General features: G+C 31.4%; 1 protein-coding gene across 4 annotated transcripts; it reads left to right on the top strand.

The window, feature by feature from the left end:
* The first annotated feature begins 62 nt into the window (after positions 1-62).
* LOC143068262 (uncharacterized) lies at positions 63-10,913 on the top strand. Of its 4 annotated transcripts, none has more exons than XM_076242182.1 (7): positions 63-256; positions 2,623-2,814; positions 3,693-3,779; positions 6,163-6,962; positions 7,415-7,613; positions 8,176-8,292; positions 9,367-10,913. In XM_076242182.1, exons 2-7 carry the CDS (start codon positions 2,625-2,627, stop codon positions 10,161-10,163), a joined length of 2,190 nt encoding a protein of 729 aa, XP_076098297.1. In that variant the 5' UTR covers positions 63-256; positions 2,623-2,624; the 3' UTR covers positions 10,164-10,913. The 4 variants fall into 4 exon arrangements, with proteins under 4 accessions (XP_076098297.1, XP_076098298.1, XP_076098294.1 ...); XM_076242179.1 differs by lacking the exon at positions 63-256 and adding an exon at positions 274-872; XM_076242181.1 differs by lacking the exon at positions 63-256 and adding an exon at positions 923-981.
* Positions 10,914-19,114: the final 8,201 nt, after the last annotated feature.

Here is a 19,114-nt window from a genome sequence, read left to right as displayed (position 1 = left end):
ATTTTTATCTCATGAGTTATTTTGTTATTAAATTTTGCACTTCCGGTTTTATAAATATGTAAACAAGGAAGTCAAAAACGAAAGTTATTAATGTAGTTTGTACTATTCAGGCGGTTATTGTAGACTAAGAAATAATAAACGGAAACGACGGAATCTGGTGAATATTTCGGTGTTTTTATATGTCTTGTATATGCTGTTTCACCTACGAAATGAACCAGCCAAAGTCCTGTGCACCTGAAAGAACTCGAGACAAATGGTAAGTAAAATAAATCGGAACAACCGTAAACTATATTATAACCAGAATATCGTCTGCTGTAGGAGTATGTCTGTAATAAGAAATGAGCGAGGGAAGTTTTCAAAGAATAAACAAATACAGAAAACTAAAAGGGTAGAAAACTTGGTTTACAACCGACCAAATTGTGTAACACAAACTGTTGAAGATGAAGTTGATATACATGTTGTCCCTGATATTTCTATCGACCATCCTTACGTCAAAGAAACCACAACCACTAACTGTTCTAATCCTTTTTTCCAAAATGAAATCGTTATAGATTCGGCAGAAAATGATTACAATGTAGATTTTGACTTAGACTTCACATACATTCCATCAGATCTTGTTGATTTAAGTTATTGCCGTTTTGTGGTAGAACTTGATGTCCTTGCCAAACAATTACAACAATGCACTAAGTGTTGTACTCCTTTGCACCTGCACAACTCACTTGGAGTCAGACCCCTTGGCTTGTCAGGAATATTGTTTGTTCAGTGTACTGAATGTGGAAATGTTGACAGAATCAAATTGGGCAAAACTCACTATCGCACTGAAGTGAAAAGAGGAAATGGTATTTTTGATATAAATACTAAAGTGGCTACAGGTACTTCAATATGTTACTCTTTTATTATCTTTTCCAATTATAAATGACTACCAATTATTGCATTGAGCCAGTCATATGGAGACTTTCCCTGAAATAATCATGTGTACATGTATGTATTATAATTAGAGATTGTACTTTTGGTATAGGTATGTTGTAGCTACATGTAGTCATTTCTTACAAAAACTTTTTGTCCACTATGGGCGGTATAAGGTCCGTTTGTCCTGATAACATGTTCGTCTGCAGTGAGTTTGTTCGCCCATACATATAAAAGTAGATGATGTGGAATATATGATTGCCAATGAGACAAATCTCCACAATAGACCAAAATTACTCTAAAATTAACAACTATAGGTCACCATATACAGCCTTCAACAATAAGCAAAGCCCATATCTCATAGTCAGCAGAGTCCACTGGCCCTTGTTTTGTTCTCTTTACTATAAAATAATATATATCAAGAATACATGTACATGTATTAAAGTTTAATAAATTTAATCAGATATTTATATATGATATTATCATATATATTCTAGATATGTATGGAAACACATGAGAATGTTTAAAAGTTGATAGCTTGTTTTGAAGCATGCATGGTTCAATGAGATAATGATTCTTACTGACTGATTTAATTCTTGTCCTTGATGGATTAATAATTTTTTTGAAAAAGTAGCCTGGTAATACTAACAATGATGTACAAATTTTAGATCATGAAAAGAATTTACAATATAAAAAAGAGGACGTGGTATGATTGCCAATAGGACAACTCTGCACAAAAGACGGTTAGAGACCAAATGACACAGAAATTAACAACTATAGGTCACGGTATGGCCTTCAACAATAAATTAAGCCAATACCTCATAGTCAGATATATAAAAGCCCTTGAAATGAAAATGTCAACAAGAAAACTAACAGCCTAATTTCTGTGCGAAAAATTAAAGAAAAACAAATATGTAACCCATAAACAAACAACAATTACTGAATTACAGGCTCCTGACTTGGGACAGGCATATACAAACAGAAACATTTTTATTTATTATCTATACAGTACTCACAAATTGACTGACTATTTTTTTTTTTCGGTTAACAAATACATGTATCAATAAATACATATTCTACTATGCACCTCAAAAAGAAAGTAATAAATTAGTTGAGATTCAGTAAAATTTTCAACACTCTTTAACCTAATCTGTTCAGATAATAAACAGTATGCACTTGACACCAATGCGAAAATTAATAAAATCAGGGCTAATAGAAATTTGGTAAATGGTTTTCATTCTCCACTTTAAGATTAAAGGTATAAAATATGGAAAGTTCTTTTGTACTGGTCAGGGTAAGAAAGTTTTTTTCCATATTCTAAACTATTTTTTCACAATGACTGTTTACCTTATAAATTTTCCAAGGAATTAAATCACGCCTGTGCGTTTAAACATGCAAGAATGCCAGATTGAACTAGCAGAAATTGACAGATTCTGCTAATACATGTAATAGTTTCACCAAAATTAGTCATTAATGTGTAGTATCAAACAAAATTGCATTTCCGGCATGTAAATAAAAACCATCTATTTTTTCATGAGAATGGATGAAGAAGAAGGTAATTATTTCTGAAAATGTTGCTTTTAGTATGATTACTACATGTACTACTAAAATGTATTTCAGTATATGTATTAATAAATACCATATTGAACAAATAAGTATTTGAAGTCAAATCCATTTTATGAAATTTAGATGCTTATTTTAACATAAAATTTTCAGGGATGATTCATGCTGGAATTGGGGAGACCCAATTAAACAATCTGCTAGCAGCAATGAATTTACATTGTATAAACTCCAAGACCCTGAAGGACAGAGAAATTGAGATTGGTGAGGTGATGGAATGTAGTGCAGAGGCCTCAGAAAGGAAGTTTTTGTTAGAGGAAGCTGTTGAAGCTATTTCACTTAATGAAGGTTAGATCACACGACTATATAAAAATACATATAAATGCAGCTTTCACAATAGTTTTGTTCTGGTGAGAATTCCTCCATCATTAAATATTTTTTCATGTAGATCACTGGCTATAATTACTATAAAGATTAAATTTAGAAATGTTATTTTTATATTGAAAATAAAAGGATATGTTTTTTAAATGCATTTGTTTTTCGGCAAAAGTTAAAATAACATGAATTTACCTGGAAAGCATTTCTTTAACATATATTATTTATTCAACTGAATGGAGGAAAAACATTTAAAAAGAAATGTTATGAGTAACTTTGAGTTTTTTATATTGTACATGAGTATTTTAGGATTGTTTCAACTTATAAACAGCTGGTTACAGTATATGAAATAACATACATGTGTCAGCTTGTACACTTCATAAAACCTCAAACTTTTTTTTCTCAAACAAAGCAACTTTTATTCAATAAATATCACATTTAATATGTAAATCTCGTCTGAAACCTTAGCTCCCTATCTGTTGCACCGGCATTATCAATGACAAAATTCAAGTTGGACTTAACAGTTTTTGCAAGTCTTAAAAAATTCTTTGTTTTGCCACATATACATGTATAAAGGATGTTCAAAATTGGACATCTGACTGGAAGTTAGAAAAGATATTCGGTGCAGACTGTATCTGTCTCAGAACATGTTGTGCTGAAGTTACAAGTATGTATCACTAGTTATCTTGATAGAAAACTATCAAATCAACTCTTCAAATGCAATACTAATTATCAGCCATACATGTGAAAATGTTAATTAATGTTGCTACATTTAAACTGGACATTATTTCTAAAAAGTGCATTTTCAAATTTCAAATTTATCAATATTAAACTGGTTCATTTTCTTTCAGATAGTCAACAACAAGAGGGTATACATGCATCAACAGACACATGCTGGCAAAAAAAGGGTTCTGGAAGAGCATATAATAGTTTATCAGGTTTGTTTTGATCAAAAAAATTACTATAGTATCATTATGCCTGTAAATATAAAGGTTTGATTCTATGAAATACGAAAGATATGTTTTTAACAGGGTATGGAATTTCCTTGTCTGTTTAATGTTGACTAAACAAAGGAGTAGGTCCGGTAAGGACCGATTTTGGCCTCAAATTTCAGTTTCATCTGACGAAAGATTTTGACCACTTTTTAAACACTTAAGTGTCTATTTCATTTGATTCAATTATTTTTTGTGAAAGATTTTAACTCATTAAGTCATAAAAAATGATCCGATTCAAGCTTAAATATGAAAAACCTACCAAATATGCGAAAAAATGTCACTTTTCAGATAGTTTTTGTCAAAAATGAAAGTGGCCGCATCCGTGTTCGTCCTCAATCTTTATATATGTTATGTATTATCATCAAATACAACTTCCATTTAAATATTTTGGATGAACACGAATGCGGCCACTTTCGTTTTACACGGAAACCGTCTAAAATTTAACTAAAATGCTTGAATTTTGATGATTTCAGTAATTTAGCATGACTTAATGGTGCTAGTTCTCAATATATGTGCATTGCATTGCCAAAAACAGCCAATATTTATGTAGCAGAACCATTCTACTATCCAATAAATAACTAAAAGTTTACATTTTCAGAATTTTGTAAAACTGCTATATTTTGGGGCCAAAAAGGGCTCTTACCGGACCTACTCCTTTTGCCTAGATGCACATGAAAATAAATAAATTTGGTGTTTTTACTGTCTTCTGATTGGTTAAAATTATTAGTTTTATTTTCAATGTTGTCAATCTTAATGGCGACCCGCCCACTCTGACGTTGTGTATTCATATGCAACCATGTGTGTACGTTGTTATTGTTAATATAAATAATATAAAAAGTGCTTTGAGCCATATTTTTGATAGAAATTTATTTATAATGAATGGCAATAATTTATTTTGCATTTATTGACGCATAAAATAAATTTTTGACTCTTCACATTTTGCATAATCCGCTTTCCATTAAATAAATATTATACCTGCCCTACTACATAAAGCTAATTCTCTTTTTGGCAAGATTCCCTTGTCTTGGCCACTCACAACAAGTACAAAAGGGTATGGAATAAGGGGAGGGGGGTTATCAAATGTTTCCGTTGTCTGTTCTGTAAGTCCTCAAGTTTGCATTAACTTTATTTTATAAAACTGATACATGATGCTTATTACCATGAAACAAAGATCAAGTTCAGTCATTTTTTATACGACAGCAATTTTTTTTATTTTGTGGTCGTATATTGGTATCATGTTGTCGTCCGAATACTTTTGGTTTTCGCACTATAACTTTAGTTTAATATAAGAAAATAGAAACCTATGAAATTTTGACACAAGGTTTATGAACACAAAAGGAAGGTTGGCATTGATTTTAGGAGTTGGTATCCCAACAGTTGAGGAATTGGGGGCCAAAAAGGGGCCCAAATAAGCATTTTTCTTGGTTTTCGCACCATAACTTTAGTATAAGTAAATAGAAATCTATGAAATTTGGGCTGTTGTCTCTTTGACACATTCCCCATTTCCATTCTCAATTTTATATTTTTGATTTTCACAAAAAATTGAATCCTTTTGGGTTCTTTGATATGCTGAATCTAAAAATGTACTTAGATTTTTGATTATTGACCCAGTTTTCAAGTTGGTCCAAATCCGGGTCCAAAATCAATCTTTGTTTAATTACATCAAAAATTGAATAAATGGGGTTCTTTGATATGCCGAATGTAACTGTGTATGTAGATTCTTAATTTTTGGTCCTGTTTTCAAATTAATCTACATTAAGGTCCAAAGGGTCCAAAATTAAACTTAGTTTGATTTCGACAAAAATTGAATCCTTTGGGTTCTTTGATATGCTGAATCTAAAAATGTACATAGATTTTTGATTATTGACCAAGTTTTCAAGTCGGGGTCCAAATCAGGGTCCAAAATTAAACTTTGTTTGATTTCATCAAAAATTGAATAATTGCGGTTCTTTGATATGCCAAATCTAACTGTGTATGTAGATTTTTAATTTTTGGTCCTGTTTTCAAATTGGTCTACATTAAGGTCCAAAGGGTCCAAAATTAAACTAAGTTTGATTTTTACAAAAATTAAATTCTTGGGCTTCTTTGATATGCTGAATCTAAACATGGATCCTTTTTTGATAAAATCTGGCTCTTACTATACAGATTTTAAATAAGACAGATATTTTTTTATGTTCAAATAATGTTATGATGATGTCTGTGTGGTTGTTCAAAGAAGTTTGAGTTTCTCTTTACTGATTTTAACAATTTGATATGTTCCCACTTCTTTGTTACAGCTTAGTGACTTATATGACTATTTACATATATGTATTTATTTTGATTTCAGGAGTAGCATCACTTATTGGACAGAAGACTGGGAAAGTTCTGCATCATACCATGAGATCTGGGGATTGCAGAGTATGCAGCATAGCAAACAGAAAAGGAGAAGTACCCAGAAAACATAAGTGCTCTAAAAACTGGACTGGATCAGCAAAAGCAATGGAGCCTGACATGGTTGTCCAGATGATCCGTGATTTGAAGGAACAAAATGTCCCAATATCAGAACTTGCTGGGGATGATGATTCAACTGGATACAACAGAGCCATTAAGGAAATGCCGGATCTTCATATGGAGAAAACTAGTGATCGCAATCATGTAACCAAAAATATCGTCAACAAATTATACAGCATGAAGCCAAAGCATAAGGAATTATCTGTAATGGTGATAAATGCTATTACCAGAAACTTTGCCTACATGGTTGACCAAAATAAGGGAAACCAAACTGGAATAGAAAATGGGTTAAGGGCGTCGATTGATCACATTTTTGGTGAACATGCACACTGTGTGCAAAGTTGGTGTGGCTACTTAAAAGACAAAACCACCTACAAACATTCAAGCCTTCCACATGGCAAAGATTTAAAATCTTTGGACTTGAAGTCTGATCTTGAAAAACTGTTCTTGGATAAATTGGTGCCAAACTCAAAGAAACTGGCAAATCTAGCAAGTTCTCAAGCTAATGAGAGTTTGAATATGACCATAGCTACTAAAGCACCAAAATACAAACATTACTCTGCCTCATCCAGCTTAAGCTACAGAGTTAGTTCAGCAGTTCTACAGAAAAATGAAGGCTATAGCTATGTGTCTGAGGTTAGTGTAAATATGGTTAATATTATGTGCATAAGCAAATTTAGTGTAAATGTAAAATAGCAATATAGAAAATTACAAATATACATTTACACCTACCTATAAGACCTTCAACAATGAAAAGTGTCTACAATTGTGGAATAACAAGATGTTGATCACTAAGATTCTAAAAAAACTGTGAACCAAAGATCTTCAATAACAATTAAATTACAAAAATAAAATTAGACTTGAAAACACAACAACTGGGCAAGGTTCATGAATAAGTGCAAATTCATAATTCAAATTTACCTCCCTGCTTTCAAGTAAAGCATTGATTGTATAAGCTACAAACGTTTACTCCTCTATCTATCTTATATTTGCCAATATTCTGTTGTACATGTTGTATCATATCAGACTGGCTTAGCCACTAAATGTTTCCCCTTTCCATCAAATGTTAAATGTTAAACTTATTACAGGTACATGAATCATCTGGATTATCACCTGGTACTGAAACATTGAAGAGATCATTGAAATTAAACAGAAAGAGAGACAGAAAGTCAACTGTTTCGAAGACAAGAGAGGGAAAAAAACAACGTCTGCTTCTGAAGAAGAAAAGAAGTTCCAAGAATTCTGGAATGGAAGTCAGAGAAGGAAAAACTTACGAAAGTGAAATAGGTGATTATTTTACATACTGAGTTATTTTTGGTATCATCTACCATGAACAAGTACATGTAATTTTACACTTACATTGACATTGTCATCATCTCATGACATATCATTGTTTGGATGTTAATTTGCTTAATTGGACTTGCTTTTACTAATAGATAGTTTAATATGTGTTTTGAGTTTTTTCACTTAAATTATTATATTAAGATGATCTGATAACTGATAAGTACATAACCTAGATACATTTATTTGAAATTAAAAAAAAAATATCTATCTTTTTTTGTGGTCAAAATTCAGTAAAACCTGCCTGTTGCAAATACATGTATCCACCATCAAATGGTTAAAAAAAATCACATTACAATATTGTGTAATTTTATAATACAATTGTCTTTTGACTGTATTGGATAAAATGTTTAGATTTCAGAAACAGCAGAAAAAAAAAGTTAGGAAACTGCTGGTAATATACACTTTTAAGTGTCTCTGATGTCATCATTCTAACAACTGATTCAATGTCAATGTCATCTTATCATGTGATCAATTTTATACTTCATGCATACAATTTTTGTTCTAGGACTGGAACATCCAGATCAAGAAGAAATTCCTGAAGTTATGGAAATAGACAAATTTGACAAAGAAGCAATTACAGTTGCACCTTTGTTGGTGTTTGACTTAGAAACCACAGGCCTTAGTAAGTTTTAACTTTCATTGTTTACGTCTGTTTACAGGACGTATTGTGGTATACCATTGTCCATCTGTCCAGTCTGTCTGTAATCAACATGTTGGACATGAACTAAAAAGGGCTTGCACCAATTTGCATAAAACTTTGGTTAATTGCTTATATCTTATGAAGTAAGCTCCTTTTAGAATTCTAAAAAATTCAGATTTTACATTTTTGAGTAATGGGGTTTTATTTATTAAAAAAGGAAATTTCCAGTTCTCGGATAATTACCTAAAAAACTTAATTTACATAGATAGAGGGCCCTCTTAACTTAATTTGGGAAAAATTGATTTACCTCTATGGATATATGTAAAATCGATTTTGAATTAAGAAAACTTGCAGCAATGTTGACCCCAACCCCACTCCACCTTCCACCCCACCATCAAACTATTTGAATTGAGTTTTTTATCCTACATCGATCTTCTGATGTCGTCCCTAATTAAATTCATATAACCAATTTCATGTTCTTTGACTTCATTTATTCAGAAACCTATAATATGTCAAATATTTAATTACAATCCAAATTTAGACCTGAATCAAGCTTTAAGAGAGTCCATTTTTGTCCAAATTGTTCAGATTTGGACCTCTGCAGGCATATCCAGCTGTACCCATGAATGTTATGACTATAACATGAATAGAAAAAAGCTAAAATTTAAGTTGTTGGATGGTAGTCTTGTGTTGTATTGTATTGCTATGCAAGTAATTGTATGTCCATCTCAAATTAAAAATATTGAATGACCTGTAACTAACTCATGAATGTTGTTTTTATACTGTGTTTAAAATTACATATTAAAGTAGAGACATTCAAATATGCATAGTAAATTATGATTCCAACTTCTCTTGCATGCAATGTCACAAGCAAAATAATATTATTATGCAACAAAAATGATTTCAGGGACAGAGAGTTTTTTTTTTATAGCTTTAAGGTTAAACCCGAAGGTGGCATGAGACTTTATACAATTATTGATGATGAAACAAAAGTTTATTGAACCCCTGAATCAATCCTGTAATAGTACCTATTGCATTATAATTTCTTTTTTTCAGGTAGATCATCTGATATTATACAACTTGCAGCTTGTTCAAAAGACAGCACTTTTGATACCTACATCTTACCAAGCCAACCAATATCAAAAGAAGCCACCAACATCACAAAGATCACAGTGCGTGGAAACAATATGCTGTACAATTCAAAACCAGTCAACTTTAAATATCCACATCAAGCTCTTACTGATTTCATTACATTTCTGTCAGAATTTTCATGTAAACCAATTCTTGTTGGACACAATATCAAGAGATTTGACTGTCATATTTTGTACAATGCCTTAAGATTTTATAACATGTACTCAGAATTTTGTAGCCATATAATTGGATTTGTAGATAGTTTGGATGTATTTAAACATGTTGTTCCTGGACTAAGTTCTTATAGTCAGACAAATCTTGTTGACACACTTCTTGATGAAACCTATGCTGCTCATAATGCCTTAGAGGACACTAGACTATTATTTAGATTAATCACTTGTACATCACAAGGAAATGTTATATCTGATAACATCACAGATTTTATTTTTTCTTCCAACTATCCACATAACTGCCACATGCATCAAGATAATTTAACAACTTTTAGTGAGGCTATTAACTGTAAAGCTTTATCTAAAGCCACAGCTTTGAAAGCTGCACGTTCTAATTTAAGGTTGTGTCATTTAAAATTATCTATTGAAAGAAATGGATTAGATGGTTTACGCGCACTGTTGTCCGAACTTACGAATCAAGGAAAAGTGCGTGTAACCAGTTGTAAAAAGATTATTCAAAAGATGTATGACTTTTTGACTCCTGAAAGTTAAGGTGGCTTGGGCAATTTTAAACTTACTATGATAAAAATTGCTTTTTTAAATATTTTTAAATTCTAAGTGATATATTTATATATATATATATATAATAGGTGCATTGTTCATTTATGCTCACAATCACTCCTTATAAGAAGTATACACTTTTTTGTTTTAAACTTATTAGAAAAATAGATTTATTGATGAATAAAACTAAAAACAGACCTGACCTACAAAAATTTCCAAAATATTTGGTCTAATAGTTTATCAGTATTTATGATTATAAACCAGATATAAGGGAATGCATAACAGCTTTGATAAAAACAATAATGTTGAATTTTTTGGCCAAAACTTTTTTTGTCCTAAGCCACCTTACATATATATTAACATAAATATTGTGTGTGTTGTTCTTTCTGATTAGATGATATCTTGAATTCCATGTATCATTATAACAAATATCATCACTTTTGTTATGAATAAACAAAAATGAAAATAAAAGAAGGGAAATAAAATATATGTGTGCTTCCTATTTCTTTGTAAAAAAGAAGGGTTGTATCTATTTTTGAACAATAATTCTAAATCCTTTTCACAGTCTTGATTCCATAAATATAAGTTTCAACAGAAAAGTTTTAATATCAGTTTGTTTGAAAAATAGAACAAATTTTACAAAATGCTGAGAACTTTCAGGCTTGAAAGGGTTCATCATAGATTGGTTAAGAAATCCGAAACACACACATATTTTTATATGGCCTCACTTTAAAATTGGAATGCTGTTTGTTATTTATTATTTGTGCATGATATAACTGGACATCAATTGTGTTATTTCAGCAGAACTGAATAATTTTGTTTGTCTATTTATCTTAAAAGTTGTGAATAACAAAGTGTCACAAAATGCATTTAGAAACATAGCAGAGCACATACCAAAGGAAAAAAGGCAAGCAAAAAAAATAAAAGTGCAAGGTACAGTAAGAATATCACTAAAACAGGGGTTGTACTTAGATGCTTTGGAAGGATGAGCAGTTCCTGCTTTTTACAAGACACTTCTTGTGCTGGTCAATGAGGGTCGTGTACAGTAAGGAGAAAACATCTATGACAGGATTATAAAAAAAGAGATGTGGTATGATTACCAATGAGACAACTCTTCACTAAAGACTAAATGAAACAAAAATTTACATTAAAATTGAGAATGAAAATGGGGAATGTGTCAAAGACACAACAACCTGACCGTAGAAAAAACTACAGCAGAAGGTCACCAACAGGTCTTCAATGTAGCGAGAAATTCCCGCACCCGAAGGCGTCCTTCAGCTGGCCCACAAACAAATACATACTGAACAATAAGTCAGCATATGTCCTTCAACAATGAGCAAAGACCATTCTGCATGGTCAGCTCAAAAATGGCCATGAAATGATGAATGAGAAAACTAACAGCCTTATTTAAGTACAAAATTGAACAAATACAAATGAGTAACACATCAACGAACGACAACCACTTAAAAACAGGCTCCTGACTTAATTCATTAGTTGTTTTGGATCAGGCTGACCAGTTAAGAACTTCCAGATGGTCAGCTTCAGTTGAACCATAGCAATAGTGTACATTGCATGAAGGTTAAGTATTACAAGATCTATATACTTGCTATCATTTTTTTTATCAAAATTAGAATACAAATAGTGGAGGTCCCTGTGGTCTTTTGTAGATGAGCTATGGTCTAGAAAACTGAATAATCAGTGCAAGTCATCTTTCTGAGAGAGTGTGTATGGTATTTTTTTTTTTAGCCTACGACTTCAATATTTTAGAAGATGGAAGACCTGAATGCTCTATACGTCGTATATAGATGTCTAATATATATGAAGTTTCCGGCTGTCACATGTCCAAAGTCCTTGACCTCATTTTCATGGTTGAGTGACTTAACCTTTTTCTATTGTTTTGTCAAAATTAAGGACATGGCATACAAGAATCACTTAATAAGATTTAATTACATAAGTATTCGTGTGTTTAACAAGTAAAAAGAAAACCCTTCTTTTCTTTAACTCGTGTATTAACAAATTTGTGAATTCAAAAGGCCTTGCGATTTAAGGTGGTACCTAACACTTTAACTAAAATTAATTTGGCTCGTTTAATTTTCTTAATATTTTGACAAAGTATTTACTTTGACCCTTTTACAAAAATATAAAAATTTCAAAAAATTTGAACCAACCGTTTTATCAGAAAAATTACACTGGTTATATAGCAGTTTGACAATCTCTTATTTTGATCATTGAGAAGCTTAATATACCCTTAACAACACAACGTAATTAAAACGTTTAGCTGATTTTACAGAGTTATCTCCCTGTAGTGTTAGGTATCACCTTAATTCGTACAGGATTTTGCAATTTTGAATGAATGTTATTCATGGGTAATAAGGTCGTCATATCGAGGAGCGTTTAATACAGTCATTTTGTCATAGTTTGGATAATCTTGACATGACGGTGTTAAGTGTTTTTGATGACAATCAATGAAAACATGTAAATATTCAGCTAAATATTCAGCTATTTTTTAAAAGAAACTTCTGATCAATAATTCAAGCTGGTAAGTACCTTTGTATAAAGTAAATATGTTAGTTCATCACAAGTCGTATCATATAGTTAATGATTTAACACAGACCAAAGCTTGCATATGTCAAAATTGAAATGTTGCTGATTGGTTTCATGTGCATAAAAAAAGTTATTATCTTTCTGCCTGTTACATCACATATTTTTTCGTGATATAATACTGCCGTCAATTATTCCGCAAAATACCTACTTTTGAACTCAATTAAAAATTACTGAAAAAGATGTGTCATGGTTTGGTTCATTCGTGTCATGGTTTAGTTCATCTTGGACATGGTTCAGTTATGTAATTTTTGTCGTGTATAATGAAGAGTTACTATCAAAATTAACAACAATTGTTTCACGAATTGAAACACGAAAGGACATAAGAACGCACATACAATGTAGTAATATGTTATAAGTAGATGCAATATGATTGCCAATAAGACACCTATCCACCTTAAATCTAATACTAAAGTTATTGTCATCATGAAAAATGATAATAAAAATTATTCAATTACAAATAATTTTGGTATTTAAATTTCCATGAAGGCAATAATATATGTTAATTGTTATTCATAATAACTATGAAGATAGTATATTATGTATGCTCCCGACGGGACACAATGGAAGTTAAATTGCTAAAATTGCCGTTTTCACACAAACTTTTGATTACCATAACCAAGTTCTATAAATCTTGTTTGTGATATCACCAAACACAGACCCAGCGCAAGCACTTGTCTCAGAAAAAAAATTCCTATATACCTTAATATAACACAAGGTACTTAACTCGAATTTTTAAAAATGTCCGGTGGGAGACGAAATTCCTTTATATGCCGATTCTGCGAGACGTTTATTTTCAATGTTGTGTCAGTAGACGAAATAATTACAAATGATTTACTTGGGTAGGATTGCTACGGATGATTCCGACAACAAAAGTAGCCGTGTTATACACAATTGTGAAGATAAATCAATTTAAATTTGCGACATAACAAGTTTTAGTGGGATTGACAGCTGAGAAATCGGCATATAACGAAATTTCGTCACCGCCTGACATTTTTCTAAAATGCGAGTTAAGTACCCTGTTTTAATTACCGATATAAAGGAAATGTTTTTTTTTCTCAGACAAGTACCTGTGAGACCCAGTTCTAATTTGAGTTGCATCACTTTTATTGTTCTTCAGTTAATTTCCTCTGTAAATTGAAAAAAATGCTTGACTGTATATTTACATGCGGGGGAATGAGTTTCCCATTGACACATTCTTATTTATTTTTCCCAATAAAAAAAATGAGCAAATTGTGCTGTTTAGTTTAAACATATTTATTTATAGTGGATTGGAAAACAAGTTTTGCAACTTATATTAATCCCTTCCCACTTTGCGGGTGCGAGTGCTGCCTTGTAGCGTCATTAGTCTGCTCTTTTTCTAAATCTACAAGGGTGTCTTTTACGTGCAAGAGATATGGCTCTCTTTTAACACGGGTCAGCCATTTATCGTCCCCTTCGGATGAACTATCATCGTTTCCTCGAAACCATCTTGGCAAATGGTGTCAAGGGAGTTTTTTTGTATAAACTTTTTTTAAAGTAAATAGTTCAAAGACTATCATCTTGGTAAATAGTTTACAAAAGCATATCAGGAACTTAAAAATGTTGATGATTTGGTCAAAAATGACGTCTTGACTATTAGCATGGCTACGACGATTTCAATTTTAAGAAATACAGATAAATGTTTTAAACATTATGTCCTTCTATTCGTTATAGATAGATTACTATATGCATTTTTTGTTGTGATCATCATCATCTAGATCTATTTTTAACAGATAAACAACTTAAAAGGAAAAATATTTAAAAAAAAAAAAGGCAAGAAAAATCTGCATGAAAAATGACATATTGATTTCGATAAATAAAAACAAATATATATTTGCCTGAGTCTGTTATCGTCTTCCTTATATTTCAAAACTTTAGTGGACGGATATATTTCTTTAGCAATTTAACAAAATTTTGAGATAAAAATCAATGGTTTTGATTATAGTAAATCAGATATTTACAAATAACACAAGAACCAAAAAATTATGCCGTATCATTCATTATATTTATATATATATAAGACCGTTTTTATTTGTATGTTTTTTGTCGCATGGTGTATGTAGGCTAGATTTTTTATGTAAATTGATATATACTCGGTAAAGTAAAACAATTTATGACCGGTTATCAGAGGAATATCAATTTTTTGAATTCCTTATTTATCTACTATTGCTTTGTCTTAAACAATAGCTGGTATTTCAGGGAAAACGAACTTGTTTTTCCCCTTATTACTTATTAGCAGCAATGATTAATAAGTGTAAACTACTTACTCTTTTACAATCATTCGTAGTTATTGTCCTTTAGTGACATTTCATTTTGATTGTAACTTTTACTGAAATGTTTATGGAATCTTTCAATCTTGATGATTAACAAATAAGTCATCCATGATGTCTGAGATTATCTAAAAGTAGGCTATTATTCTGATTAGTTTTGAACTATAAATCAAAGCCATAGTTTTTAATGTCTCATGATATTTCATGTATTTATTTGAAAAAAAAATGAAACAAAATGTTTGGGAGAAGATGACGGTAACTTGAACTTTGCATACATCATTATATAAATATCACATAGATGAGAGTGTGGTAGAGCAGATCGTTAACCCAAGAAAATAATGCCAACTTAGGCGATGACGAGGATGAAAATATTCTTTCGAGGGGTACCATTCTGTTCTATCACCCTCTTATATATGTGTTATTCAATTAACTATATAGAAAAGACCAATCATTTTTGATAAATCTTTATTGTTGGTTTTTAAATTGAAAAGATTTAACTTTAACTTATACGTTACAGTTATAAAAATAACAAAACAAATGTTTTTTTTATTCGACTCTATGAAAAAGATCGGAGGCCAATTATTCATGTGAAATGAATTGATTTTCCTTTCAATTATCGATATATGATTGGTTTACACGAGAGGTTGACATTCAAATATTGTCTCCCGTTGAGCTATAGAATAGAGTACATTATCTCCCTCGTATTAGCATATCACAATCTTGTAGTTTTAAGTGAAGAATGATAAGAAGTTTTGTCCCATACTGTATAGACAGTAACGTAACATGATACAAAATGAAAAAAAAAACACAAGCGTTTTTTTTTCCGCATAGATCTTCATTATGACACTCAACGCCAAATAAGTCGAGAATGTATTAGAACCGAAACAGACGCAAAGCTAAAGGACAAAAAAGAAACTAAAATTATAATCAAATCCATCTGAGGTCAACTTCGTCAAATCAAATTGAGTTTTTACATAATTTCAAATATTTGAACAGGCAATTTAAGAAAGGTTTGTTATAGAGTTTGTTAGGATAGGCAATCATCAGTGGTATCTATCCAGTAATGTAAAATATGAAAACAGCACTATATGAAAATGATGCTTTCAAACCATGTTTAATTCAGCATTTTCTACTAAAGAAAATGCCTGTATCAAGTCGGGAATATGACAGATTGTTATCAATTCGTTTGATGTGTTTGAGCTTTTGATTTTGCCATTTGATTAGGGATCACCGCTTTTGATTTTCCTCGTGGTACAGTATTTTTGTGATTTTCTTTTTAATAAAGTGAAAAGTAAAATCGCCAAAAGTACGGAACTGGGTGATTTTCTGTATTTGCTTTCATCAGGCCGAATGTTTGAAAGCCAGGAATGTATAAGAGCTGAATCAGTTGAAGAGCGATATAAACAAAAATGGTCTAATAATATAGCTGAATCCATTATAAATCAACTTTACCTGGTGAAGTTGTAACATAGGTATCTTAATAAATCTAAATTTATTATCGGAAAATTTAAGAGTGGTTTGCTATAAACTATGACGATACCAAAGTAATCAATACCAAGCGAATGATACTTCCGGAGAGTTACAGTCCGCCAGCTGATTTGGTATTAACCCGGTGCAGTGAAAAAAAAATTAACTTTATAAATTTCAACAAAATCTCTTAACAGGTGAAACTGTTTTTATAAAGAAACCAATGGTCTGGTATGTTACGAAATAACTAACAAACAAACAACAACGACTTATCTTACTTTAGCCTTGCACATATAAAAAAATGTGTGTAAGCCAACAGTTGTGAAACAAAATGTAAGAACATACTGTTAATCTGTAAAAAAACAAACTTACATAATGAACAATCTAAGAGCACTAGCAGCTACTGAAAAATAGTTATTTAACATATTAAGTTATATTATATAGTGAATTATACTCTTTTAATTCTCCCAGACTCAAATGTCAATGTATTTATTGGTGTCCTCCAATAATACGTGTAATATTCAAAGAACAATGCATTTATATCAATTGAATCTACATTAAAGGATTACTAAAGATAACTCCAAAACCTTAACATTATATAATAAATGTATATTTGATCTTTTTTCCCAGTTCTCATTGGATTTCTCTTCATTAGTGGTAAGTGTGTCGATAACATTATAGTCATTTACTTATTTACTAATTATTGAATTGCTGTGATATGTTTTCAAATGCCATATTGTAGCAACATTATCAACCTATTCCTATTTGCTTCTGGGTTCAAGTCTCACTTGAGCCAGTTTTGTTTAAAAGGTAAGTCCACACCTACTTTGCTGATAGCATAGAATTAAAGTCACAGAAATTTATTAGTCCACTCCTACTTTGCTGATAGCATAGAATTAAAGTCACAGAAATTAATTATAAACTCTATTACACTCACTATTACGAAATAGTCAAATTTTATCAGGGGAGTGCAAAAATTAACAACGAACATGGTCCCCTCATGTGCATCTGAAGTTTACATAGTTATGTCAGTTGACATTGAGCGTTTGTATAGTTCACTGAACACAACATGTCAAATTGACTCACAATTAAGGGTTATATTAATTTCTAATTCTGTAGACAGTCTTTAAATCTTAAAAAGATTTTAACAAGGGCTAGATTTTATGACCCAAATGAAATACAATACAACGTTTCAAAATGTACTGACCCTAGATGTGGTCTTTATGAATCTATGGAAACCGACCCGCAAATAACATTAAAAACAGCCAAACCATTGTTCCAAATGCAGACATTAATTGCAAAACGGTAAACCTAATTTACTGTATTGTATCCAGTACTTGCAAGGAATGATACATCGGACAGATTGGTAATTCAATTTGTCAAAGAGTCCGTATTCATAGACAACAGATACGAGATCCATCCACACAAATGCAAGATGTGAGCGAACATTGCGAAACGTGCAGTGGTAGAAAATTTTCTTTCACTTATAACTTGTACAATATTTAACATTAAATACATTTCAAATCAAATAATTTCAATTTTAATTACGAATCAATATGAAACACACTGATAACTCTATTTACAGTACTATACAATATTATACATCACTCTTATTTGTTGGAGAAGGTGAGCGAACCATGACACCTTGAATTACACAATGTTTTTTGCATTTACACTTCGATTGTTTACAACCGCCTTGAAATTTACAAGAGAGATAACCCTGTCCACCAGTTTTGGAAAAAAAATCCACCTTAGGGAAAGTTGTAAATCTGGGAATTTGTGTAACGGACAAAGAAGAGTCACTGATTGATTCTAGTTAGTTTCTGCTGAAGACCCCTGATAAATTACAAGTTATTTTCCCAACACGATAGCCAAAATTTCCTACGTCAAAAACAACACCTTGTATAATCCTCGGATCGGTCGGTGCTCGGTTATACTGTGGTATTGGGATACTAACACTGTCTGCAATAGATAACTCACTCAGTTTCTGTTTTGTATTTCTTGTAAGGACATCTGCTTGGATTTGTTGGCCAGACAAAGCGCGTTTTCTTGTATGATTTTAGGTTGATATGCCATAGTAAATGCAATCTTCTGTATGCAATAATGCATAGTATGATTAATTGATACATCGTCATGAACAGGCATGAAATATTTGTCACTGGACGTTAAGCAATCAACAATTAATCAATCAATTAAAATTCCAGGATTTGGGAAAGTGTTTGTTAACATTCGATTTCAGACCCTCTTCTACATTTGTCATAAAAAAATAAAAAAATACCATTTCCTCCTTTTTTTATGAGCTTTTCAATATATGTATATTCAGTTACATCATATTTCTTTAGCAAATGTCTGTCTTGGTCACTTTTCTTCAACGTCATTAATTCCTCTTTAGCATTTTTAATTTCAGAAATTAACTCATTCAATTTGTCCCTTGGATAAAGATGGTTGTACTTAGATGTGTTATTCTCAGCAAATTGCTGAACTTCTTGATAGAATTTATCCTGTTGACCAACAATACTAGCCATGTTTGTGAACACTTTATCACTTTTACTTTTGTTAATGACGAAGTGAAAGACCAGTGAA

This window comes from Mytilus galloprovincialis, chromosome 3 (assembly GCF_965363235.1).
Source record: "Mytilus galloprovincialis chromosome 3, xbMytGall1.hap1.1, whole genome shotgun sequence".
Taxonomy (NCBI): Eukaryota; Metazoa; Mollusca; class Bivalvia; order Mytilida; family Mytilidae; genus Mytilus; species Mytilus galloprovincialis.
This window is presented reverse-complemented; position numbering and strand designations above follow the sequence as displayed.

Excerpts from the sequence above, each read along its gene's own strand:
- LOC143068262 (XM_076242179.1), top strand. The coding sequence starts at position 323 with ATGTCTGTAATAAGAAATGAGCGAGGGAAGTTTTCAAAGAATAAACAA. Across the intron at positions 873-2,622 it reads AAATACTAAAGTGGCTACAG|GGATGATTCATGCTGGAATT; the intron begins GTACTTCAATAT and ends TAAAATTTTCAG. Across the intron at positions 8,293-9,366 it reads CTTAGAAACCACAGGCCTTA|GTAGATCATCTGATATTATA; the intron begins GTAAGTTTTAAC and ends TCTTTTTTTCAG.